This window comes from Nicotiana attenuata, unplaced genomic scaffold (genome assembly GCF_001879085.1).
Source record: "Nicotiana attenuata strain UT unplaced genomic scaffold, NIATTr2, whole genome shotgun sequence".
NCBI classification, from domain to species: Eukaryota; Viridiplantae; Streptophyta; class Magnoliopsida; order Solanales; family Solanaceae; genus Nicotiana; species Nicotiana attenuata.
In genome coordinates, this window is record NW_017670394.1 from 554,799 (window position 1) to 581,866 (window position 27,068).

The 27,068-nt window shown below is 40.9% G+C and overlaps 3 protein-coding genes across 3 annotated transcripts; 2 read left to right on the top strand and 1 right to left on the bottom strand.

The window, feature by feature from the left end:
- Positions 1-415: 415 nt before the first annotated feature.
- On the bottom strand, positions 416-4,224 carry LOC109238788. Its single transcript, XM_019405266.1, has 6 exons — positions 3,936-4,224; positions 2,716-3,432; positions 2,276-2,563; positions 1,887-2,160; positions 881-1,799; positions 416-796 (listed from the first exon to the last, which is right to left on the bottom strand). Exons 1-6 carry the CDS (start codon positions 4,222-4,224, stop codon positions 416-418), a joined length of 2,868 nt encoding a protein of 955 aa, XP_019260811.1.
- A 15,225-nt stretch (positions 4,225-19,449) lies between these two features.
- On the top strand, positions 19,450-20,580 carry LOC109238789 (uncharacterized mitochondrial protein AtMg00810-like). The gene is made up of 2 exons (XM_019405267.1): positions 19,450-19,548; positions 20,014-20,580. Exons 1-2 carry the CDS (start codon positions 19,450-19,452, stop codon positions 20,578-20,580), a joined length of 666 nt encoding a protein of 221 aa, XP_019260812.1.
- Positions 20,581-22,057: 1,477 nt separating this feature from the next.
- LOC109238790 lies at positions 22,058-23,398 on the top strand. Its single transcript, XM_019405268.1, has 3 exons — positions 22,058-22,223; positions 23,019-23,147; positions 23,211-23,398. The coding sequence occupies exons 1-3, from the start codon at positions 22,058-22,060 to the stop codon at positions 23,396-23,398; spliced, it is 483 nt and encodes a 160-aa protein (XP_019260813.1).
- The last annotated feature ends 3,670 nt before the right edge of the window (positions 23,399-27,068 follow it).

A 27,068-nucleotide genomic window follows, 5' to 3' on the forward strand; every position in this document is an offset into this window, starting at 1 on the left:
AAGCCGCCTCTTTCGAGGTTTTCAACCTAGCGGACTTCTTTTTTGGACCGTGCATAGTTTATACTCTTGCGGGCAGGAATAACATGCAGTTTATGCTCATGCGTTAAGGAGCACAGCGACTTGCAATTTAAGCTCGTGTTTTGAGGAGCTTTGCAACTTGAAGATTTTGCTCGAATTTGAAAAACTTTTCGATTTGAAGTCCTTGCCCGACTTTGAAGAGCTTTCGCCTTGAGTCTTTGCTCGAATTTGAAGAGCTTTACGTCTAAAAGATTTAGTTCAAAATTGGGGAGCTTTGGTACATACAATATATACTCATGTGCCGGGAAGCATTATAACTTGCAGTTTAGGCTCGTGCGTTGAGGAGCATTATAACTTGCAGTTTAGGCTCATGCGTTGAGGAGCATATTTGTTTTCTTCAAGGATAGTATCTCTTCATGAATTTCCCGTTGATGGGGCCAATCCGTAAACCTTCCGAGTCAACTATCTTGTAAGCGCCACTTGAGTATACCTCTTGTACGATATATGGTCCATCCCACTTAGCAGAGAATTTGCCGCCAGATCGACGAGAGGTAATAATAGGCCTTTTGACTACAAGAACTTGGTCACCCACTTGGAAAGATCTAAGGCGTACCCTCTTGTTAAAAGATCGAGACAAGCGAGCTTGATAACATTCAAGGCTTTGTTGAGCTTCTAGCCTCTTTTCATCAAGAGCTTCCAATTCTTCAAGGCGTAACCGAGCATTTTCTTCATCAGTAAGTCCTTCTTGAATGGCAAGCCGCAACGATTGGATTTGACGCTCAAGTGGAAGGACCGCTTCAACTCCATAAACAAGTGAATAAGGAGTCGCTTACGTTGGTGTGCGATATGTAGTCCTGTATGCCCAAAGAGCTTCTTCCATCCTTTCATGCCAATCTCTCTTAGACTTAGAAACAACCTTTTTCAACAAGTTGCAGAGTGTCTTGTTAAATGCTTCAGCAAGTCCATTGGCAGCAGCATAATACATGGAGGAATTGCGTTGCTTGAAGCCAAAAAGATCACATATTTTATTCATCAACTTGTTATCAAATGGCTTACCATTGTGCGTCAATATATATCGCGGAATGCCAAATCGATAGATAATATTGACTCGGATGAAGTTAGCCAAAATGTATAGATGTCCACCAGAAGACTTTGGCAATGGACCAACAACATCCAAACCCCAAGCATCAAATGGCCAAGAAGCAACAGTTGGGTGTAATACTTCAGGTGGTTGATGTATGAAGTTAGCATGGAATTGGCAAGCTTTACACCTCCAAGCGTAATCCAAACAATCTTTCACCATGGTTGGCCAATCCCCCGTTCTTTTTATGTGGAAATGAAGTTTTGGCCCAGATTGATGCGCACCACATACTCCAGAGTGTTCTTCTTGCAAGGCTTGAAGGGATTCGTCAGTCCCCAAATAACGTAGGAGCACTCCATCAAATGATCGTCTGTAGAGTGTATTCTTGTAATAAAGAAAACGAGGGGCTCTCCTTCGGATTTCCATTTTCCTTAGAGGATTTTCTGGCAATATACCGTAACAAAGATAATCGATTAATGGTTGTCTCCAGTCTTCAATTTCAACCTCAAGAACGGAAGCAATATGCTCAACTTCGCTTTTTTCTCCCTCATAGTCATTTGGTGGAGGAACTACCCATCTTTGGCAAACAGCGACTTGTGTCTGATCAGGCAAAGATAATGTAGAAGCTAAGGCTGCTAATGCATCAGCTCTCTTATTTTCCTTTCTTGGCACGTGTTGAATAGTTACCTCTCTAAGCCAACTTACCAATCTTTGAGCATATTAGTGATATGGCACCAACTCTGGCTTCTTGACCTCATAGCTACCCAGAATATGATTGATCACTAACTTGGAATCTCCAAAAACTTGTAATTGCAATTGTTTGATATCCATAGCCATTTCAAGCCCAAGTATGAGCGCTTGATATTCAACAACATTATTGGAGCACCGTTGTGTCAGAGTGAAAGAATAGGGCAAAACTTCTCCTTGAGAAGTGATAAACACTATTCCAGTGCCAGCTTCTTCACGATGTGCAGCGCCATCAAAATACATCTTCCAAGGAGGTTGAATTTCTATGACCATTGCATCTTCATCAGGAAATTCATCAGACAACTCCCAATCATCTGGAATAATGGTCAGCTAGGAAGTCTGCTAATACTTGTCCTTTTACTGCCTTTTGAGGAACATACACAATTTCAAATTGTTGAAACTGGAGGTACCACCTCGCTAATCGATCACTTAGGACTGGTTTAGACATGACAAACTTGATAGGGTTCGCTCTTGAGACGAGTCGCACAACGTAAGCTTGGAAGTAATGCTTCAGCTTTTGAATAGAGAAGACAAGTGCCAAACATAACTTCTCAATAGGCGAATACTTGAGCTCATTTGGCGTCATCATCCTACTCAAGTAATAAAGCGCATTTTCTTTGCCTTCATTGTTTCCTTGAGCGAGAAGCGCTCCTACTGACCTTTCCTGTGCTGAAATGTATAATATTAATGGCTTTCCAGGTATGGGGGCTGCCAGTACTGGAGGTTTCATCAGATATGACTTAATGCTTTCAAAAGCATTTCTGCAAGCTTGGTCCCATTCAAAAGGAACCCCTTTCTTCATGAGGCGACTAAATGGTTGGCATCTCCAGCCAAATTCGAAATAAATCTTCTAAGATATCCCAACTTACCCTGCAAGCTTTTTAATTCATGAATATCTTTAGGCTCGGGCATTTTCAAGATAGCATCCACCTTATCTTGATCAATTTCGATACCTCGATGTCGAACAATAAAACCGAGGAACTTCCCAGAGGTAACTCCAAAAGCGCACTTCAACGGATTCATTCTGAGTTGGTATCTCCGAAGCCGTTCAAATACCATCCTCAAATCTTGCAAGTGATCATCTTTCTTCCTTGACTTTACCACCAAGTCGTCAACATAACACTCCACATTTTTATGAAGCATGTCATCAAAAATATTTTGCATGGCACGTTGATATGTAGCACCAGCATTCTTCAAACCAAAAGGCATTACCTTGTAGCAGTATATACCTTTAGGGGTGTGAAAGGCAGTAAGTTCTTCGTCCTTCGGTGACATGCGAATTTGATTATATCTAGATGAACCATCCATGAAAGACATCGCCTCGTATCCAGTTGTTGCATCAATCATGAGCTCAGGGATAGGATGAGGAAATTCATCCTTAGGACAAGCGTTATTTAGGTCCCTAAAGTCAACACAAACTCGGATTTGGCCATTCTTCTTTCTTACAGGGACGATGCTTGAAATCCATGTAGGATATTTAACTTCACGAACAAAACCAGCCTCAATAAGATTGTTAACTTCGGTTTCAATCAAGGGAACCAGTTTAGGTCTGAAGCGACGTTGTACTTGCTTCACAGGACGAGCACCTCATTTGGGAGCAAGATGATGAACAGCCACATTGGGGTCTAAACCTGGCATTTCTTTGTAGCTCCAAGCAAATACGTCTTTGAACTCTTTAAGTAGCTCAATATATTTGCTCTCTTCATCACCAGTTAGAGAGGCACTTACATATGTGGTCTTTGGATCTTAAACTACTCCGAGATTGACTTCTTTTAGTGCATCAACCGTTGTCTTCACCCCTTCTTCAAGCTCTGGTGGTGCATCTTTAGCGTCTTCATCCTCTTGAGGATCACCATCATTGAAAGATATGTGAGGACATACATGAATATCAAGGCACTTTTCCTCGATTTCCGTATAGGGTGAAGCATTTTGTTCATCACGAATGGTGATATGATATAATGACCCCACACTTTCTTCATCTTTTCCTCCCGTTCCTTAGTGTGGACTATAGTATGAGCCTTTGCTTTGAGGACCTCTCCGCATGAAACTACAATTTTTGTCTCTCGCCTCATTCTAGAAGGAATCAGACCTGGGTAGTCTGTGGTCAAAATCTCCCTTTTAAGGGAGAAAGGTGCTCCAATCCTTCCATTACTTCCATGGCGCTTGTTTTCCTTCTTCAGCAATCCCAACCTATCAAAGACTAAGGTCGTTGGTTTCGCAAGTCGGTCAAACACAGAAGGCTTGTAATTAAGCGTCGTAGACACTTCTTTAGCAGTAATGTAGTTACAACGTGCCCTTTTAATGGAGATACGGATTGGCGGGGGTTGTTTGTAACCCAATCCTTCACGTGATTGCTTCAGTGGGTACCCTTTCTCCATCATCATCTTTTGAATAGGGTTTGAAGCTTCAGGCGGGAGCTTTCACGACTTGGATGGTTCGTTGGGATCATATCCAGCTTTTGCTAACAACTTGTAGTCGTTTGGGTCAAAGCCCTCATATGTGCGCTTTGTGGGAAGTGCTAGATTTAGAAGCGAATTGTGGCTTAATGATTTGACAAACCCTTTAAGAAACTTTGTTGATGACTTAATTGCATCCATTCGCTTGATAGGAAGGGTCAAGTCTCCTAACACCTTACCTTGTAGCTCAGAAGATGGATCTTCGACCTTCCTTGCCTTTGGGACATAACGAAGAACAGGAGTCACTTTCTTACTTGAAGATGCCTTATTCATCTTGTTCCTATCATGAAGCACCTGATCTTTTTCAACTGTAATCTTTTCCTTGCTAGTTGTGACATCAACCTTCTTTACAACACTTTTGGTCAACATCACATCATCAACCTTAACCTCCTTTGAGACGTAATTCTTTAAGTAGAATTTTGCATCGGCAAAGTATGATTCAGCCTCGGTAAAGGGCTTATCATCAGCAACTATCTTCTTTTCGACCCCACCTTCGTAGTATTTCGAGCACTGATGGTAGGTGGATGAAACCACTTTGTTTTCATGTATCCATGGCCTTCCTAACAAGATATTATATGAGGTCTTTGCATCAATCACGTGCATCCATGCACTCGAATGCAAATCTCCTATATTTATTTCCAATTTGATAGCCCCTATAGCTCTTTGCCCCCCTTGATTGAATCCTTGAATCATCAAATGACCTTCACATAGTTCATCTATCGGTATGCCCAGCTCTTTGACAGTACGAATTGGGAGAATATTGACACCAGACCCATCATCGATCAAGATTCTACTTATTCTCTGTTCTCGCACAAAGCCAACCATAAATAGGGGGCGATTATGGTATGTTTCACCAAGCAAAAGATCATCATTAGTAAATGTCATTTTTGCATCACAAACGTCCACTTCTTCAGAATTCCCAGTGAGTTTTTCAGGCAAGGGAGGTGGCAGCAACGAGCAAGGGAGGTGGCAACAACGATGGATCCTCCTTCTTTGTCTCTTCTTCATCTATCTTACAACATGAGGCCTTGATATATTCACAGGAAGCTCGCGGGTGTAGCCAGCTTGGCAGGAATTCCTCCAATGTCACTGGAATACGTAGCCTTTGATAGTGATTCTCCGCCATTTTTGCTTTCTTCCAGTTCTTCTTTATCATTTTCTTCTTGGGTCTTTTCACCATTTTTACCCGAGTCAACTGCTTATTTAACTCCCTTTGTGAATTTGTCTTGCAGCGTCTCCGCCGAGTAACAAGAATCCAAACTTCATCATCAGTTTGATCATCACATGATTCACTTTTCTCTTGAGATCTTTCCTCCACTATTAGTTTATACGCCATAGGGAGAAGCAATGGTTTGCTCACATCGATAGGTTCAAACACCAAATTTAATCATATTTGGTGATGATGTAGTTTGGATGTCATCACATTCATGTACTTAGACAAAATTTCAAAGGACAATGGGATCAAGTGAACCAACAACGAAAGAGACTTGATTCGAACTATCTTTCTCATCCTCAAGCAAGATTTTTCCTTCAGCGGCCAAGTCCATGACTTTCTCCTTGAAGACAAAGCACTTTTCAATAGGGTGGCCAATCAACCGATGGTACTTGCAATAATTTGGATCATTAGTCTTTCCAGCTTCGTCTGGCCGCTTCATTTCGGGTAACTCAATGAGTTTCAACTCAAGGTGTTCTTCAAAAATTTCTGGGACATCGGAGTCCAAGAATGGATATTCTTTCGCTTGCATTTCCTTCAGAGTTAAGTTTCGGCCAACTTTATCTTGTAAGGATGTTGTCTTCACACTTTGCTTCTTACTCACTTTTGTAGTGACCTTTAATGGCGAGGCATTATCATTCATTGATTCCTTGCTCTCAGAATTCGGCAAAAACTTACCTCCTTTCTTTATTTCTTGTTTATCCTGCACTTTGCGAGGTTCATAAACAGGTGGCCCTTGATTTCCACTTAAAGACATACTTAGCTCCATATTACGAGCACGTGTAGCCAATTCTTCAAAAGACTTAAGCTTGATACCCTGCAGGATGTAGCGAAGTCCCCAATGCATTCCTTGGATACACATTTCTATTCCAGAAGCTTCACTAAGTCTGTCTTTACAATTGAGGCTCGCATTCCTCCATCGATTGATGAAATCGACAACTGGTTCATCCTTCCATTGACGCGTATTTGTGAGTTCAACCATGCTTACGGTTCGCCTTGTGCTATAGAAGCGGTTGAGAAATTCATGTTCAAGTTGCTTCCAGCTATCGATGAAACCAGCCTCGAGATCAGTATACCAATCAAAAGCATTTCTTTTTAAGGAACAGACAAACTGCTTGACAAGATAATCTCCATAGGTTCCAGCGTTATTACAAGTTTCAACGAAGTGTGCAATGTGTTGCTTCGGATTTCCTTTACCATCAAATTGTTGAAACTTTGGGGGTTGATAACCTGCAGGCATCTTCAAACTATCAATTCTCGCAGTGTATGGCTTTGCATATGCGAGAGAAGACTTGGCAGCAACATCGTACTTATCTTTGATGGTTCCCATAATGAAGTCTTTCAATTGGTCAATGGGAATAACCCCGTCAGATGAAATTTGAAATTCTTTAGGAGTCATTGTCTGCCTTGCAGATGAGTCTCCCTTATCTTGCATGAGCTTTCCAGGTGCATGACTTGAATCTCCCTCCATCATGCTTTCAACTCTATCTGTCAACTTGACAATTTGATTATCTTGATCTTGCATATGCTTCGTTAACCCTTCAATTGCCTTTGTTAAATTTGCGAGTTGTTCTTCAACAGTTGAGGTATTAGTCACCATTGATTGGATAACCGTTGTGGATGGTGGAGCAAAGCACGAATTTTCTCTTACACCATACTTTGAGTGGAATAACTCACGTGGAGTGCTTGGAGCAAATCCAGTGATCAAGACATCATGATCACCCTGTGTGATGATGTTCTTAGATCTAGAAGGGCTAAGTAGAGCTAATGTCTTTTCAACAATTTCAGCAATGTTCGCTCCTTCTTCCAATTCAGTTGGAAAGGATATTGCCCCCTTTGAGGATTGAAAATCAAAGATAGGAACCGATGCAGACGGCATTTGAAATGCTTTTTGTCCCAGCAAGTTTGCTTTATTCCTAGTGACAGGTCATACGCTTTCCACAGTAGCATCCAGCAAGTTTTCCACATCAGATGAAAACTTGGAATCCGTAGCCTTAGCAGTAGTGAGTTTGAAGTTGATCTTCTTAGGAGCCATTTCTGTGTTCTCGAAATTTGGTAATTTGAAGAGATGAGAGGTAGAGATGGTCCCACTGGGCGTGCCAGAAATTTGTAACAACAAATTTTCGAGTCGAGAAAAATAAATAATCAAGACTGGAAAATTGCGTAACAAATGTAGTATTTGATTTCAATAAATAAAAGTGTTACAATCTCTATGGTATTCCTCTGATTATTCAAGAATGTAAAGTATCTTAATGAGCTTGACTTTGATTTGATTCAATGGCTTGTAAAGCTTGATCTTGAATCTCCTCCTTGAACTTGAATTTGGGTTTGATCACGAACAAGTAATTTGATCTTGAACGCCTTGGTATTTGATTTGGCTTCGTTCTTGATCTTGAACTTGAACTTGAACTTGTAGCTTGAGTGCTTTAGCTTGTAGCTTGTAGAGAAATCTGCAGTGTTTGATCCACGAGCTCTCTGCTTGCTTCTTGTTATAACTTCTGGTGTCTTCTAGCTTTATGAAGACCTCTATTTATAGTTGTAGGGGATGGTGTGGCTCTGTGATTTGATTGGTCCGTTTGAACCGACCAATACCATCTTGACATTTGGCATGATTTAATTGCCTCATTTATTTGGCTTGAATTGCCACATCACTTGACACATGGCATAATTTCATTGGATTGGATTGCCACATCACTTGACACATGGCATGATTTCATTGGCTCATTTATTTGTCTTGGATTGCCACGTCACTTGACATGTGGCATGAGCTTGGGCTTTAAGACGGGCTACTAGCTATTTGGACTTTGGGCTAAGGAAGTGGGCTTATCATTTAATTTATAATCCAATTAAATGGACTAGCCCAATACATATATTGGCTTTTAATTATTAGCCCAATTTACTAGCCACAATATTTGTTTGGACTAATGTCTTGAATTTAATATAGTCCGAACATTTGTGATTTAAAATTTGCATGCTTACATCCTCAAACCCCCTTTGTTCTTCACTGTAGTTGTAGAGCTTAATCGAATTGTTCCTTGCCCATAACACGTATTACGTGGATGGTATACATATAGCGTGAGCAGTGGCGGAGCCACGTTATATGAAGGGGTGTCAAATGACACCCTTTTGCAGGAAAAATACACTGTATAGGTAGGTAAAAAAAATTTATATGTATATATACTATGTATTGGCTCCTCTTAATTTCCCGATATATTTACTTTTATATATTTTGATACCCCTTAACGAAAATTATGGCTCCGCCGCTGAGTGTGAGATTAATGGTACGGTTAAGCTTATCCCTTATTGATCCAAATTTTGCTGAAGCGACAACAAAGTCATTAGCCATTAAAAGATTCTGGAATATTTTTATTAGTTTTTTGTAATTAAATAGTGCTAATTAAGTACTTCATTCGGTCCATAATAAATGACTTTTTAGCTTTTGGCACAGCCTTAAGAAAATACTAACTCCTAGAGAAAAAATAAGGTATATTGACTAAGTTACCCTTAATTAAAATTTGCATATTGTTTCTTTAACACATTGAGATATGTAAATGAGGGCAAATTTTGAAAAAAATAAAATTAATTCCTTCTTGATTACGTAAAATGACACTTATTTTGGAGCAAAATAGAATGGCCGAAAGGTCACTTATTATAAACCGGAGGGAGTATTATTGATATGGCAGTTGGAAGCTCTATTATCGCCCGTGACGAATGTAAAGTATAGTTACTGGGTTCCCGAGAACTCAATAACTTTTGTAGAGACCCTATATTTTTATTAAATTTTTTATTAAATATCTATAAATATATAACTGTGAACCCAGTTATTATTTTATATTAATTTGAGATTACAATAGGAATTGAGCTTGTTATGTGGATCTGTAGAGTTAGTGCTTAGCCAGTAAGTTATAAGTCCAGAAACCTTTTCTTTTTCTTTTAAAAGTTATAATCTATCCCAATATGTGTAATTAGAACAGGTTGACTGTTTTGGTTACCTTTCAAAGAAGTAATGAGCAACAACAACAACGACAATTCCGTATAATTTTACCAGTAGGGTCTGGGGAGGGTAGTGTATACGCAAACTTTACCCCTACTCTGGGTAAGAATACCCCATCTTACTTTTGGGATAACTCAAACTCACAACCTCTTAGTTAGAAGTGGAGGGTGTTCACCACTAGAGCAGTACGTAATATCGTAAAACAAATAAGAACATGACTACACTAATGTGTGTTTAATGTAACAAAAGTAGTACCCAAAACAGTCACATAAGCTTAATATATACTTACAGTGATGTCAAGAGATGAATTAGGGTTGTGCCAGTTCCAATCAGAATCAAGAGTGAGATCACAGCAGTTCTCTATACCAGCATCAAATTGAAGCAAATACTTTTTTGCGTCTCCGTAGTATTTTTTCTGCTAAAGCCATGGCTTCCACTTCCTGGGGTCGTAATCTCCTCCACTACTATCATCCTCAGATTCATCCTCTTCATCATCCTCATTTTCTTCCTCTTCATCTTCAGTTTGATCTTCTCCTCCATCTCCAGATTCATCATCTTCATTTTCTTCTTCCCATCCGATCCTTCGTTTTCTACTTTCTCTTCATCATCCGCATTTTCTCCTCCTCCTCCTCCACTTTCATCCTTATTTTCTTCTTCATTATACCCTTCTCGAGAGTATTCTACTTCGCCAGATTCAGTAGAATACTCATACTCACTGTCAGAGTTTGAAGACATAGTGCTGCTGCTGGGTTCTGTGAGTGAGTTATATGGGTGGTGATGTTCTCTGGCGAGCTAGAGAGTTCCATTTTATAGGAGGAAATACCCTCCCCCTCCCAAAAGACTTCGAATCCATAGTCAGAAAATGGCAACTGTATCCCCAAAACTGATCGGAGAGCAAAAATAGAAAGGCAAGAGGAAAGGAAGAAAGGGATGTTGGGTTGGACCACTATGAACTGATCCGGTTGATGTTACTTGGTACGAATCAGAAGAAGAAAATATATACTGTGAATGGGACATCGACGATAGACCGGAGAAATCAACAAAGGCTTTAGAGAGAGATAGTACTTAATTAAATGCAGAGAGAATAATGATGACGAAGACAGTATATCTCTTTCGGATGGGGTGAAATATTTTGGACTTAGGAGACGGCAAAATATTTCAACTTTGTTAATAATTACTCCCTCCTGTCTGCGCCTTTGACACATCTAAGGAAATACGAACACTAAAAAAGAAGACTGTGTTTATTAAATTAATCTTAATTAATTATTATCTTGATATATTAAAATATATATAACAATAAATTAAAAAAATAAAATTAATTCTTTTTTGATTATGCAAATAAATACTTATTTTGGATCAAAATAAAAAAGTAAAATGGTCAATTATTATAGACCTAAGAGAGTAATAGAAGTAATATCTTTTGGTAATTTCTATGAACTTCTTTACTTAGGAGTATTTCTTATTCCAATGTCATTTTTTGTGGTTTTGTTAGTTATAGCTATGTACATAATGTAGTTGTCCCACATTGTAATATGAGTAATATGCCCTTGTATAGTATAGCTATAAATTAGGACCTTTTGTATTGTATTGAACACTAATATCAATATCATATTTTCTCTCGTGCCTTCTCACATGGTATCAGAGCAATCGTGAGAGATTTATCGCTGTGCATAAATTCCAGCGACTCCGGGAAGAAAAATCAGTCGACCGGAAGTCTTTTTCCGGCAGGTCTGCAGCAAGTAAAAAAGCCACTTTTCGTCAGTGTTGTACAAAAAAACAACACCACCACGAAGTAGATCGGGCTCCGGCGACCAACCCATTAAAAAATCTCCGTCAGAAGACCCTCCACGCGCCGCCACTCGCCGCCAGAAGAAAATTTTCCAACGAAGTTCCGACGTCGCGTGGGCCACCTTCCGGCCATTTTGTGGCGACGACTCTTCAAGACAGATTGTTCTCCGTGTAATTTCGAGTCTATCCATCCAGGTTACACCAAATTCCGATCACTTTTATATTTTTTCGGCGTGAACAGTGATTTTAGAAATGGACTTCCGGCCATTTTTTGAAAAAGTTTCTTCAGAACAGTTGGGTCATCTGGTAATTCCGATCCTACTCCTACTGTTTTTATTTCATTCCGACCACCTTGAATTTTTTTCGACTGCTACAGTGATATTCCGACTGCTACAGTAATATTCCGACAGCTACAGTATTTTATTCTATTTCAAGTGTTCCTTACTCTATTTCAGTGGATTACAGTTGATTATTTCTCTTATTTGGTAATAATTTGCAACGATGTCTTTGGGAATTGATGTTTTTGGGCCTAAAAACATGAGTTATGGAAGCTCTAGTGTTATGATTACCTCAGAACCTTTAATGGGAGGTTCAAACTACTTAGCTTGGGCTACATCTGTCGAGTTGTGGTGTAAGGTCAAGGTGTTCAAGATCATCTAATCAAACAATCTAGCGAAGGAGATAAAAAGGCGATAGCGCTTTGGGCAAAGATTGACGCTCAATTATGTAGCATCTTGTGACGTTCTATTGATTCCAAGTTGATGCCTTTATTTCGTCCATTCCAGACATGTTATTTGGTTTGGGCAAAGGCTCGTACCTTATACACTAATGACATATCTCGCTTCTATGATGTGATATCACGGATGACAAACTTAAAGAAGCAAGAATTAGATATGTCTACTTACTTGGGTCAAGTACAGGCAGTCATGGAGGAATTTGAGACATTGATGCCAGTTTCTGCTAGTGTGGCAAAACAACAAGAGCAGCGACAAAAGATGTTTCTAGTTCTTACACTTGCTAGACTTCCTAATGATCTTGATTCAGTACGAGACCAGATTTTGGCTAGTCCGACTGTCCCCGCAGTTGATGAATTATTCTCTCGATTACTCCGCCTTGCTGCAGCACCAAGTCACGTAGTGATCTAATCAAAGATACTTGATTTCGTTGTTCTCGCATCCCAAAAAGTGGATGTTCGGGCGTCTCAAAGTATGGAGAATAGACGAGGAGGAGGTCGTTTTGGAGGATCTAGACCCAAGTGTTCTTATTGTTACAAACTTGGACGCACTCGTGAAATGTGCTATTCCTTACATGGTCGTCCACCTAAAAATGATTACGTTGCTCAGACCGAGACTATAGGTAACCAGGGTTTTTCTGTATCTAAAGAAGAATATAATGAGCTCCTTCAGTATCGAGCAAGTAAGCAGACATCTCCACAAGTAGCCTCAGTTTCCCAGACTGATACTTCTGTTGCTGGTAATTCTTTTGCTTGTGTTTCCCAGTCTAGCACTCTTGGACCATGGGTCATGGACTCAGGCACTTCCGATCACATCTCTGGTAATAAATCACTTTTGTCGAATATTGTATATTCACAGTCTCTTCCCACTGTTACTTTAGCCAATGGGTGTCAAACTAAGGCACAAAGAGTTGGACAAGCTAACCCCTTGTCTTCTATCACTCTAGATTCTGTTCTTTATGTCTCTGGCTGTCCTTTTAGTTTGCATCTATTAGTCATTTGACTCGTGCCCTCCATTGTGGTATATATTTTATTGATGACTCTTTTATTATGCTGGACCGTAGTACGGGACGGACAATTGGTACAGGACGTGAATCAGAAGGCCTTTACTACCTTAACTCACTCAGTCCTTCCACAACATGTCTAGTTACAGATCCTCCAGACCTAATCCATAGACGTTTAGGACATCCGAGTTTATCCAAACTTCGGAAGATGGTGCCTAGTTTATCCAATTTGTCTACATTAGATTGTGAGTCGTGTTAGCTTGGGAAACATACCCGAGCTTCCTTTTTGCGTAGTGTTGAGAGTCATGCAGGTCTATTTTCTCCTTGGTTCATTCTGATATATGGGGTCCTAGTAGAGTCAGTTCAACCTTGGGATTTCGTTATTTGTTAGTTTTATTGATGATTACTCAAGATGTACTTGGCTCTTCTTAATGAAAGATCGTTCTGAGTTATTCTCTATATCCCAGAGTTTTTGTGCTGAAATCAAAAACCAATTTGGTGTCTCTATTCGCATTTTTCGCAGTGATAATGCCTTAGAATGTGTATCTTCTCAGTTTCAGCAGTTTATGACTTCTCATGGAATTATTCATCAAACATCTTGTCCATATACCCCTCAGCAAAATGGGGTTGCATAGAGAAAGAATAGGCACCTTATTGAGACTGCTCGTACACTTCGAATTGAATTTCGTGTTCCATTACGTTTTGGGGCGATGCAGTTCTCACGGCTTGTTATTTGATTAATAGGATGCCTTCATCTCCCATCAAGGATCAAATTCCGCATTCAGTATTGTTTCCCCAATCAGCCTTATACCCTCTTCCACCTCGTGTTTTTGGGAGCACGTGTTTTATTCATAACTTAGCCCCTAGGAAAGATAAGTTAGCTCCTTGTGCTCTCAAGTGTGTCTTCCTTGGTTATTCTCGTGTTCAGAAGGGATATCGTTGTTATTCACCCGATCTTCATAGGTACCTTATGTCAGCTGACATCACATTTTTTGAGTCTAAACCTTTCTTTACTTCTGCTGGCCACCATGATATATCTGAGGTCTTACCTATACCGACTTTTGAGGAGTTTACTATAGCTCCTCCTCCACCTTCGAACACAGAGGTTCCAGCCATACCAACCATTAAGGAGTCTAGTGTTGTTCCTCCTAGTTCCCCAGCCACAGGAACACCACTCTTGACTTATCATCGTCGTCCGCACCCTACATCAGGCCCAACTGGTTCTCGTCCTGCACCTGACCCTGCTCTTACTGCGGACCCTGCTCCTAGTACACCAATTGCACTTCGGAAAGGTATACGGACCACACTTAACCCTAATCCTCATTATGTCGGTTTGAGTTAACATTGTCTGTCATCTCCCCATTATGCTTTTATATCTTCTTTGTCCTCGGTTTCCATCCCTAAGACTACAGGTGAAGCGTTGTCTCATCTAGGATGGAGACAGGCTATGAGTAACGAGATGTATGCTTTACATACAAATGGTACGTGGGAGCTTGTTCCTCTTCCTTCAGGTAAATCTACTATTGGTTGTCGTTGGGTTTATGCAGTCAAAGTTGCTCCCGATGGCCAGATTGATCGACTTAAGGCCCGTCTTGTTGCCAAAGGATATACTGAGATATTTGGCCTCGATTACAGTGGTACCTTCTCTCCCGTGGCTAAAGTGGCAGCAATCCGCCCTTTTCTATCCATGGCTGCGGTTCGTCATTGGCCACTCTATCAGCTGGACATTAAGAATTCCTTTCTTCACGCTGATCTTGAGGATGAGGTTTATATGGAGCAACCACCTAGTTTTGTTGCTCAGGGGGAGTCTCGTGACCTTGTATGTCGCTTGCGTCGGTCACTTTATGGTCTAAAGCAGTCTCCTCGATCCTGGTTTGGTAAGTTCAGCACGGTTATCCAGGAGTTTGGCATGACTCGTAGTGAAGCTGATCACTCTGTGTTTTATCGGCACTCTGCTTCAAGTCTATGTATTTATCTAGCAGTCTATGTTGATGATATTGTTATTACTAGCAATGATCAGGATGGTATTACTAATCTAAAATAGCATCTCTTCCAGCATTTCCAAACTAAAGATCTAGGCAGATCGAAGTACTTTTTAGGTACTGAGGTTGTGCAGTCTAGCTCAGGTTTTGTTATTTCTGAAAGAAAATATGCTTTAGACATTCTTGAGGAGACAAGGATGATAGGTTGCAGACCTGTTGACACTCCGATGGATCAAAATTCTAAACTTCTGCCAGGACAGGGGGAGCCGCTTAGCGATCCTGCAAGCTATAAGCGGCTGGTTGGTAAATTAAACTATTTCACTGTGACTAGACCCGACATTTCTTATCCTATGAGTGTTGTAAGTCAGTTCATGAATCCTCCCTGTGATAGTCATTGGGATGAGTTATCCGCATTATTCGGTATATAAAATCGGCTCCAGGAAAAGGGTTACTGTTTGAGGATCGAGGTCATGAGCAGATCGTTGGGTACTCAGATGCTGATTGGGCAGGATCACCTTCTGATAGACGTTCTATGTCTGGATATTGTATTTTAGTAGGAGGCAATTTGGTGTCCTGGAAGAGCAAGAAACAGAATGTAGTTGCTCGGTCTAGTGCAGAAGCAGAATATCGAGCAATGGCTATGGCAACATGTGAGCTAGTCTGGACCAATCAGTTGCTCAAGGAGTTGAAATTTGGTGAAATCAGTCAGATGGAACTTGTGTGAGATAATCAAGCTGCCATTCATATTGCATCAAATCTGATGTTCCATAATAGAACTAAACACATTGAGATTGATTGTCACTTCGTCAGAGAGAAGATACTTTCAAGAGAGATTACTATAAAGTTTGTGAGGTCAAATGATCAACTTGCAGATATTTTCACCAAGTCTCTCACTGGACCTCGTATTGGTTATATATGTAACAAGCTCGGTACGTATGATTTGTATGCAGCGGTTTGAGGGGGAGTGTTAGTTATAGCTATGTACATAATGTAGTTGTCCCACATTGGAATAGGAGTAGTATGCCCTTGTATAGTATAGCTATAAATTAGGACCTCTTGTATTGTATTGAACACAAAATATCAATATCAATATCAATATCATATTTTCTCCCATGCCTTCTCACAGTTTTATTTATTTTCATCAACTTAAACACTGCAAAGGAAACTATTACATTACTATTAAGGCAGTTAGGAAATGAGCACGCGACAATTGTGTGTGTTAGTTAGTTAGAGAGTTTTTAATTATTGTTAGAAAGTTGTTAGATTAGTAATGAGTGTTAGTTAGATGGTTAGTAGGTGTTTTAGCTCAATTATAAATATTGTATATTGTACAACTTTTCAGTTAGTGCAATGAGAAACACTGATTCTCTCTCTCGTCTCCTTCCTCTATTATCATTCTTCCATAGCTGAAACTCAAAACTCAGCTTGCATGGCTGTTTAGCACAACTTTCTTCATGGTATCAGAGCAGAGAGGCCATTAATATGGACATAAGCTCATCGATCTTAGCTTAGTTTCCGCGATTCATTTTTTATTTTGTTTTCATCTTCTCTTCTGCGAATCTAGGACACGAATTGAAGAGATCCTAAAATGGCGACTGTTGATAATACATTGCCAGAAAATCTAAGTCACAATCATCCTCTATTTCTACACTCGACAGACAATTTAGGAGCTGTTCTGATTTCACTGCAATTGACAAGATCGGATAATTACTCCGTGTGGAGCAGAGCAATGCATATTGCGATATTAGGTCGCAACAAAATAGGATTCATTGAAGGCACCTGTAAGAAGGAAGATTACGGTACGAATTTGACAGATCTGTGGGAGAGATGCAATGCGATTGTTCTCTCGTGGATAATGAATTGTGTATCGAGTGATTTGTTGAGTGGAATTGTGTATTCCTCAAATGCATGTGCTATTTAGAAGGACTTGAAAGAGAGATTTGATAAAGTCAATGGTTCTAGAATTCTCCAGTTACATAGGGCTATAGCTACTGCGAGTCAAGCAACAAGCTCAATTGCAACTTATTTCTCAAAGTTGCGTGAACTTTGGGCTGAGTTTGACTGTTTGGCACCAGCTCCTGGTTGTGATTGTCCAAAGTCAAGTGAGTATGAGGTTTTTATGCGTAGGCAGAAGCTATTGCAGTTCCTTATGGGGCTCAATGAGACATATGAACAAGCACGTGAGCAGATCATGATGATGGATCCACTTCCAACTATGAATAAAGCCTATTCTATGTTGATGGAAAGAGAAATCCAAAGAAGTATGGCAAATGCAGTAGTTCCTAGTGACAATGCTGAGATGACAACCTTGTTGACAACAAAAGGATTCAATAATCAGAAGCCTAGGAAGAATTATAATATGTTTTGTGATTACTGCAAAATGAAAGGGCATACTAGAGAAGGATGCTACAAATTGGTTGGGTTTCCTGATGATTTCAAGTTCAAAAAGAAGTTTGGAGGTAATACAACTCACAATGCAATGGCAGGGGAACTTAAGCCACAAGCTGCAGCAGGAAGAGGTCAAGATATTTTCAAAGTTCCTCAGATTCCACATTTCACACCAGAACAGTATAACCAAATTCTCAGGTTGCTCAATAAGGAGAATGCGCCAGAAGCCTCAACTAATATGGCAGGTAGTATTAGTGCTTTTTTTGTTGATGATAATAATCATGAATGAGATTGTAGATACTGGGGCTACAAATCACATGACTTCTAATTTGGACATGTTAGAAAACAAATAAGAAGTGGCTGGAATCCATACAAAGAAAGTACACTTGCCTAATGGAGAAGTATCAAATGTGACTCATATGGGATCATGTAATATAGAAAATGTAGGGAGAATTGACAATGTGTTATACTTACCCTGAGTTCAAGTACAGTTTGTTGTCAGTATCTAAGATCACAAAGGAGTTAAATTGCTGTGCAGATTTTTATCCTGATTTCTATCTACTTCAGGACCTTTGCAGTGGGAAGGTGAAGGTGATTGGTAAGAAGAAGAGTGTCCTCTACCTATTGCCACAAACTACTACTAGGAATAATAAAGGAATAATTCAAGGTTTGGCCGCAAAGAAGGCAGACCTGGACATTGGACTCTGGCATAGAAGGCTTGGATATGCTTCAGCAGGAGCACTGAAGTAACTTTTTTCATTAGTCTATGATGACTGTAAAGGAAACATAGACAGTTGTAATGTGTGTCCTTTAGCTAAATATTGTCGGCTGCCATTTAGCATAAGTAGTAATAGAGTTGAAGATGTGTTTCACTTGTTACATAATGATGTATGGGGACCATATGCTGTGCAAACCTTTGATGGTAATAAACTGTTTTTGACAATTATTGATGATCATTCAAGAATGACTTGGGTTTACTTGTTCAAATTGAAAAGTGATGTGTTGATTTTATTGAGAAGTTTTTTAAAGTTAGTTTAGACTCAGTTCAATAGACAAGTCAAAGTGATTAGAACTGATAATGGGACAGAATTTGTAAATGAGGCATGTAGCAAGTTGTTCCAATCGAATGGAATCATTCACCAAAGGACATGTGTTTATACACCTCAGCAGAATGGAATTGCTGAAAGAAAGCACAGACATATGCTGGAGATAGCAAGAGCCATGAGGTTTCAAGGACACATACCTCTAAGATTTTGGGGACACTATGTGTTGGCAGCAGTATATGTCATTAATAGATTACCATCAAGTGTATTAGCAGGGAAAAGTCTTTTTGAAGTGTTTCACAAGAGGAAGCCAAACATTGAACATATAAGGACTATTGGTTGTCTATGTTTTGCAAAGAGAATGAATATGCATGACAAGTTTGAAGCTACAGCAACAACAGTAGTTTTAATGGGCTATTCAGAAGTCACAAAGGGTTATATCTTGTATGATTTATCTAAGCAATGTTTCTTTGTAAATAGGGATGTTGTCTTTAAGGAGTCCTTGTTTCCTTTCAAGTATAAGAGACAAGAGAAGAAACATCTATTTGTAGACATGGAATTTGCAGCACATGATGCAACAACCAACCCACCACTTGATATAACAGTCCATTCACCAGCTCTCAATATTGAGGAGCAGGCTGTTCTTGATGATATTCCAGGAGTAACTGACGAGGAAGAAAGCATGACCCTAACAGATCATGTTCATCACCAACATTCCACTGATGAGGAGACAGAACAAATGACTAATGAAGTACCAGGACATGATATAGAGGGCACTAGGAAGTCCACCCGAGACAAACGAGTACCAGTTTGGATGACTGACCATGTGACTGCAGCTGCACTAGATCAGTCACCTAAACATTATTCCATTTGCAGCTAGCCAGCTATGTTTGCTATGATGGATTGAAGCCAGCTTATCAGAACTATTTGGGAGCTTTCTCAGCTGTTGTTGAACCTAAGACATTCCATGAAGCATCCAAAGACAAGAGGCGGATTGAAGCCATGAAGGCAGAAATTCAAGCATTAGAAGACAACAAGACATGGGAATTGGTGGCATTACCAGCAGGGAAAACTCCAATAGGTTGCAGATGGGTTTACAAGGTAAAGTACAAAGCCAATAGGGATATGAGAGGTTCAAGGCACGCTTGGTAGCTAAGGGATATCGCCAGAAAGAAGGTTTGGATTACCATGAAACATTTTCTCCAGTTGTGAAAATGTTTACTGTCCGAGCAGTGATTTCTGTTGCAGCTACTAAAGGGTGGCATATCCATCAAATGGATGTATATAATACCTTCCTTTAAGGGGACCTCTATGATGAAGTATACATGAAGCTACCTGAGGGATTTGTCAGCCAGGGAGAGAATGAAGGAAAGGTGTGTAGGCTTGTCAAATCCCTATATGGGCTAAAACAAGCAAGTAGGCAGCGGGATGTCAAATTAACTGAGTCACTGATTCATCAAGGATTTGTGCAAAGTTCCCTAGATTATTCCTTGTTTACAAAGAAGCAAGACAGAAAAATAGTGGCCATCCTTGTATACGTGGATGACATGCTAATTACTGGTAAAGATCTGGTGCTCGGAAGAAACCAAGAAGCAATTACATCAGTCCTTCAAGCTTAAGGATTTGGCTGAGTTGAAGTATTTCTTAGGCATTGAGCTCTTTAGATCTCACAAAGGAATCATGATGAACCAAAGAAAGTATAGCCTGGAGCTGATATCAGAAATAGGGTTGAGTACAGCTAAGCCAAGCTCGACACCTTTGGATTGCAATCAAAAACTCACAACTACTGAACTGGATGAAGTTGCAGGATCAGGTAATGAACCACTGGAAGACAAGGGACAATATCGAAGGTTGATTGGGAAGTTGTTGTATCTAACCTTGACCGGGCTGGACATTGCCTTTGCTGTTCAGACACTTAGTCAATTTATGCAAAATCTCAAAAGGTCACATTGGGAAGCATCCATAAAGGCAGTTAAATATGTGAAGAGGGAACCAGGATTAGGCATCATGATTAGCAGCAACAAGAAGAACACCTTGACTGCATTTGTGATGCCGATTAGGCATCTTGTCCCAAACAGAAGAAAATCTATAACAGATTTTATCGTGAAACATGGAGATTCATTAGTTGCATAGAAGTCAAAAAAGCAAAGTACAATGTCCAAGAGCGCAGCAGAAGCAGAGTACAGAAGCATGGCTTCAGTGGTTTCAGAGTTGATATGGTTAATAGGGGTGTTCAAGGAGCTGGGAGCAGAAGTAGAATTGCCAGTTTTGCTGCACTGTGATAGTAAAGCTGCATTGCAGATAGCAGTAAACCCAATATATCATGAGAGAACAAAATATATTGAGATAGATTGCCATTTCATTAGAGAAAAAATTCAAAAGGGGATGATTAGAATAGTACATGTAGGATCAAGAGATCAACTAGCAGATATACTCACTAAAGGGCTTGCAAGACTACACCATGAATTCTTGATTCCAAGCTGGGAGTGCTCAACATCTTCGCACCTACCAGCTTGAGGGGGAGTATTGAGGCAGTTAGGAAATGAGCACGTAATAGTTGTGTGTATTAGTTAGTTAGGGAGTTTTTAATTATTGTTAGAAAGTTGTTAGTGTTTACCCTGAAATTCGAGTAACAATTAAACTTGTATATGGTTTTAAGAATACGTAATTTCGCTTAATACCAATTGATTAATTTAAAGATAATTGATGAAATTGACAAGAATATAAAATAAACCAGTGCTTGGACCGCCCTCAAGCTGATGGACCCTCGAGAGCAGTGGAATAATATCAGTTAAAGAACAATAATTGAAGAACATTAGTAAAAGAGCAGTAAGTTGATGAGCAGAAGAAAGAAATATTATATTGCCTTGATCTGTATGAATGTAAAAAAGATGGTTTACAAATGATGGGGACCCCTCTTTATATACTAGAGGAATCCTAATTGTAGTACAATTCTAATTACGGAAGTACATCCCATGATTGATACAAATAACCGCCCTCGATTTGATTTGTTCCGAGATTTTCGCTGTGATTTTTGACTGGTTACGGATATTTGGTCTTTCCGTTATTGCGTTCCGCTCGAGGCTGGTCATATTCGGTCTCGATCGTTGGGGACCTCGATCTCGACGGGTTCCTCGATCCCCAAACTCGACACCTTACCTCCGTGTTCAAGCCTGAGCCATTACGAGGCTGACCCTCGTTCTTTGAACACGAAATAATGATAAAATTAGGCAAACCCGATTTTACCCGTATAAGATAGTCCCCTCGTTTCTTGGAGTGTAACAAGAAGAAATGAACTGAGTCTTCGATTTAGTAACTCAACCAATTATGACATCATCCTCGTGACGTAAGCGATGGAGGCGACCGAAACGTCGCGTCGCACAATTCTCAAAATCATTAATTAGCGTCAGTTGACCATCAGCCACTGATGCCTTTGAACCGTCATTGCTATATTATAAATAGACCATATTCATAACTCTTTCAAACTTTACTTCCAAAATCTCTTCTAAGTTTGAGAGCACTTCAAGTTTTTCAATTTTTCAACTCCCGCTTGCCAAACTTCTCTTCTAATAACCAGTTTTATCTTCTTCTCTCTTTGAACTCATATAAAATGGCGAAGACATCAAAAATCGTTCCTAAGAAGGAAAAAGCTTCTTCTTCGCGGCCGGCCGGCGATAAAAAGCTGGTGGAGCCACGCATCGAAGAGTGTGTTCCTGGGAAGCGTGACCTCACCTCTGACTTCAAGGTCGATAAACCCTCATCGGTGCCTGGTCACTGTGAGCCAATGTCGAGGTATATATGCTCGATAACTGAGGATGACCTTGATCGGGTGAAAAAAGTTTGTCACTAGGAAAATAAAGAGGTGGTGATTCCGACCCCCGAAGAAGACATCACCACTTATGTAGAAGGGTTCCTTAGTGTTTACACTTACCCTTTTACACTGGGTCCCGTTGACCCGGTTATTCTCGACTTCTGCCGCCAGTATCAAATAACACTTGGCCAGATTCATCCTTCTTTCTAGCGTATCGTCATTTTGCTTCTATTCTTTTCAAGCAAGGTTGAAGGGATGCCCTGCACCCTCGACCATCTTATAAGATTATACGGCCCTCGATTGTATCGAGGGGGTTAATAAAACTCCAACACCGGGCTACCAAGGTATTGTTCTCGTGCATAGACAAGGACAAAGACCGAAGATGTATGGGCCAGTTCGTGCGAGTGAAGACCTCTGACCTCATTCCGGTCGAGAAGATGCCATTCCCAGAGGAATGGAATATGACGCGTAAGTATAATTTCGCCCATGGTTTTTACTTATTGCTTCGTTTCCCTTTGTTTCACCTCATTGATATCCTCTTTTATGATATAGCGACTTCTTGGGTGCCCGGCGCAATCCCTGACCTCAACGGTTGGGTTTGAAAATTAGCCTCGACCTTGGCGTATGCCGAGCGCTCATGGCGTGATTTGGCACAGGGCCGATGGGAGGCCAAAAATCATGGTAAGCTTATTTTCGTGTATTTTGATAATCTTTTTCCGAGGTGCTTTCTTCCATAATTTCTCGATTTATTTTCATATAGGCCTCGTAGATACTTCCGTCTTGAGGCCGCCCCCACCTGGGGAAGAGGAGGCCCCGAAACCGGCTAAGGATAAGAAGAGAAAAAGGGTTTCGATCTTCGAAACTCTGAAACCAAAGAAAAGCAAGGCTCGTTAGTCGAAGAACGACGCCGCTGTCCTATCTGTGGATGTAGCTCAACGGCTATGAGATGAAGAAGAAGAAGACGACAAAGACGGCGATTTCAGGCTGGTGGCTCGAAGGAAGAGCGTCGAAGTCCCAAAGGCCGCTGAGCCGGCTGTGACCGAAGAAGTTCAGCCTCGGGCTGAGGAGGGCTTGGAAAATGCCCCGAGCAGAGTCCCCCAGTCAGCGAGGGCTGATGTTGCTTCCCACCGAGATGCGTAATCGGTGGACGTATCCGAAGGGGCCAGTTTTGAGGCCCTTCGAAATGAAGAGAATGCCTCAAGTGACTTGCTTGGGGAAATAGACATAGGTGATTCACCGCTCCTCCCCTCATTCTCCGAGGGGCAGATTCAAGAAGCTCGGGCCATGGGGCCCCTCGATGCGGGAACGACCCACGGAGGGGAGGACCTTTTACGAGGTTACTTCACGGGGGTCGAAGATGCTCCTGATTTGGATGCACCGAGCATCCTCGACGAGGCTCATCGACTCCTGAGTCAGGTAAGACTTAGCTCCATTTATCAATATCATTTTTGTTTTTCTCATGTCTGACTTTCCTTTCTTATTTCATAAGCCTTGACGCTCCATCGGGAAGCGTTTTCTAAATCCCAGGAGGAGCTGGACCGGTGTGAGGCCGAGCTCAAAAGGCTCACTGAGGAGAGAGAGGCCCTCAAACTTCTCAATGGGCAAAGAGAAGAAGAGATCAAGGGCGTCCGAGCTGAATTGGCAACAGCTCACAAAGAACAAACTGACTTGATTGAGCAGGTAATAAGAAATGTTTATAGTTTTTATGTGCCTATTCGAGGATAATGACTCACACTTTCAATTTTGCAGGTTAAGCAGAGAGCCGAGAAGATCGAGCAACTCCTCGAGGCAGCCAAGATGAAGGAGGCGGAGACTTTAGGGTGGAAGCAGAACATGGACCGCCTTGCCTATGAGAAGAATGCTGCTCGGGCCCAGCTATCTTCGGCCGAGCGTCAACTCCTGAGCATGAAGGAATAAAACTTGGTCCGAACCAAGAAAATTGAGGAGCTTGAGGCTCGATTGGCCACCAAACTTGCAAATGTTAAGACCGATGCAAAGAAGGTCATGGCTGTCTACCGAGCTGATGCTGAAGCTGCTCATGCTCGAGCAAAGGAGATCTCCGATTCTGCTCAGACTCGAGCACTTCGAGTTGCCGAGCATGCCAAGTGCCAATCTCGGAGAGAGGCTCTCAAGGAGATCCACGCTCGTGGCTTTGACCTCGCTGTCGAGATTGAGAAAGCGAAGGAGCTAGAACCCGAAGCTGAAACTTTGCTCTCTGATAGTGGTGACTCCGAGAGCGCGAGTGGATCCGAGAGCGGAGAAGATGAAGACTAGGCACTTAGAATTTTTTCTTTCTTTTTTGGATTTTTGTGTAAGTCCCTTTCCGGTCCCTTGTACATATTTTTATTTATATAAAGAAATTTCTCTTTCGAATGCCTTTTCAAACTTTGTCTTCAATCATGTTTCGTGCCTTGCAAAGTTTTAGCACATTTTTATACTTTGAACGATATGTTCGAGACTTTGGTTTTAAATGACTTGATCGAAGTCATAATATTACTGCTTTTATAGCCGGGTTCGAGTGAAACCCGACTTCGGAGCAAAAGATAATGGATCTGTAGTCGAGTAGGTTCTTATTCGAGTCCGAGATAGCGGGACCCTTAGGTTCGAATCGAGTGAGAACATGTTCTCGAACTCAAAGTGTGTTGGCCCCTAGGCTCTTCAAATTGGGCCGATATGGCCTCAAAAGAGTGGCTTTTTCCCTTTTCGGCTTGAAAAAGTTTAATTATATAAAAATTTATTATGCCTTAGCATGAGTTTGTTCGGGAGTTCGAACAATTTAGTACCCCTTAAGGTTTTCGAGAGTTGATATTATCGAAACCCTTTGTAATTTTGCCGAGGGTAGCCTTGTTTAACCGTTTTTGTGAAAATATTTGAAGGCCTGTTAGATTACAAAATTCGGACGTCTCCGATCCGTGTTAGTTTGGTCGTAGCCTTTAACTTGATATTTGCCCATTGGGCTTGTTTCTCGATTATACTTCAGACTTGTTTGAAGTATCAGTCCCCGAGTGGGGCGGCCGTGGCCTATGAAATCGAGGATTGCCTTTGTAAGGTCTTAGAATTTCGAAGTTTAATAATTCGAGCATGTCGATTTTCGGACGGCAGTCCCCGAGAACGGGGTTGATTGCTCGAGCTTTAGTTGCGATTGGCTCTTGAGTCGGTTTTCGCAATATATCGTAAGTATGAAATTTTAAAATAGAAATTTCACTAAGACATGGAACGTCAGATAAGGAAAAAGTATTTCTTTCAATAGATCATACATGCGTACATGTTTTGTCCTTAGGGCTCGGGCAATCTACATGGGCACGTTTCTTTTGACCGTTTGGATTTTTAAAAAATTTTCCTATTGAAACCCCGTTGATTTGAAACATCTTCTTTGAAAACATAACATCCGAGGGTGATGCCCTCCCAGTATTCGAGGTTGATTGTAACGCAGTCTCGGATACTGTCAAATTGTCCCCAGGTAGCACATATAATTGTTTCCTCGTTAAAAACCTTGTCGGAAAACCCATTTGAGATAAAAACCGATCTAAGGAAAAAAGAGTGCAACGCGTGCTTTAAAACCTAAGGTCTTCGTATTAAAGAGCTTCTCGATCGAACTCCTGCAGTAAGTTAGTATCAAATACAAATGAACAGGGAGAAAGTCATACCTTAACAATAATATCGTTTGAGGAGTGATATGTTCCAATTGTTTGGCAATTGTTCGCCCTCCATTGTGCCAAGCTTGTAAGATCCCTTTCCGATGACATCGAGGACTTGATATGGTCCTTCCCAATTTGGGCCGAGCTTCCCTTCGTTTGGGTATCGAGTATTGAGGGTGACTTTCCTTAGAACTAAGTCCCCTATTTTGAAGTGTCGAAGATTGGCTCTTTGATTATAATATCTTTCGATTCGCTGTTTCTTGGTGGCCATTCGAACGAGGGCGGTCTCCCTTTTTTTGTCTAACAATTCGATGCTCGTGCTCATAGCCTCGTGATTTGATTCTTCTGTTGTGTATCGAAACCTCATGCTTGGTTCCCCGACTTCGACCGGGATCAGAGCTTCAGCGCCATATACTAAGGAGAACGGCATTGCCCCGATACTAGATTTTGTCATTTTCTGATATGCCCAAAGGAATTCGGGCAAAATTTCTCTCTATTTTCCCTTAGCATTGTTCAACCTTTTCTTTAGGTTTTGAATGATGGTCTTGTTCGTTGATTCGGCCTGTCCATTCCCACTGGGATGATACAGCATCGATAATATCCTCTTTATTTTGTGATCTTCAAGGAACTTTGTCACTTTGCTGACAATAAATTATTTTCCATTGTCGCACACTATCTCGGCGGGTATCCCGAATCGGCATAAGATGTGGTCCCATATGAAGTCTATAACTTCTTTCTCTCTGACTTTCTTGAAAGCATGTGCTTTAACCCATTTAGAGAAATAGTCAGTCATAAATAAAATGAACTTAGCTTTACCTGGAGATGATGGCAGAGGGCTGGCGATATCCATTCCCCATTTCATGAATGGCAATGGGGATAGGACCGAATGAAGTTGTTCTCCGGTCTGATGGATCATTGGTGCATGCCTTTCGCATTTATCACATTTTTGAACAAAGTCCTTAGTGTCTTTTTCCATACTATCCCAATAGTATCCTGCCCTGATGGTTTTGTGAACTAGTGATTCGGCACCGGAGTGGTTCCCACAAGTACCTTCATGGATTTCCCGTAGAACATAATCGGTGTCCCCCGTCCTAAACATACCGCTAATGGTCCATCGAACGTTCTTCTGTACAATGTTTCATCTTCATCCAATGTGAATCGAGCAGCTTTTG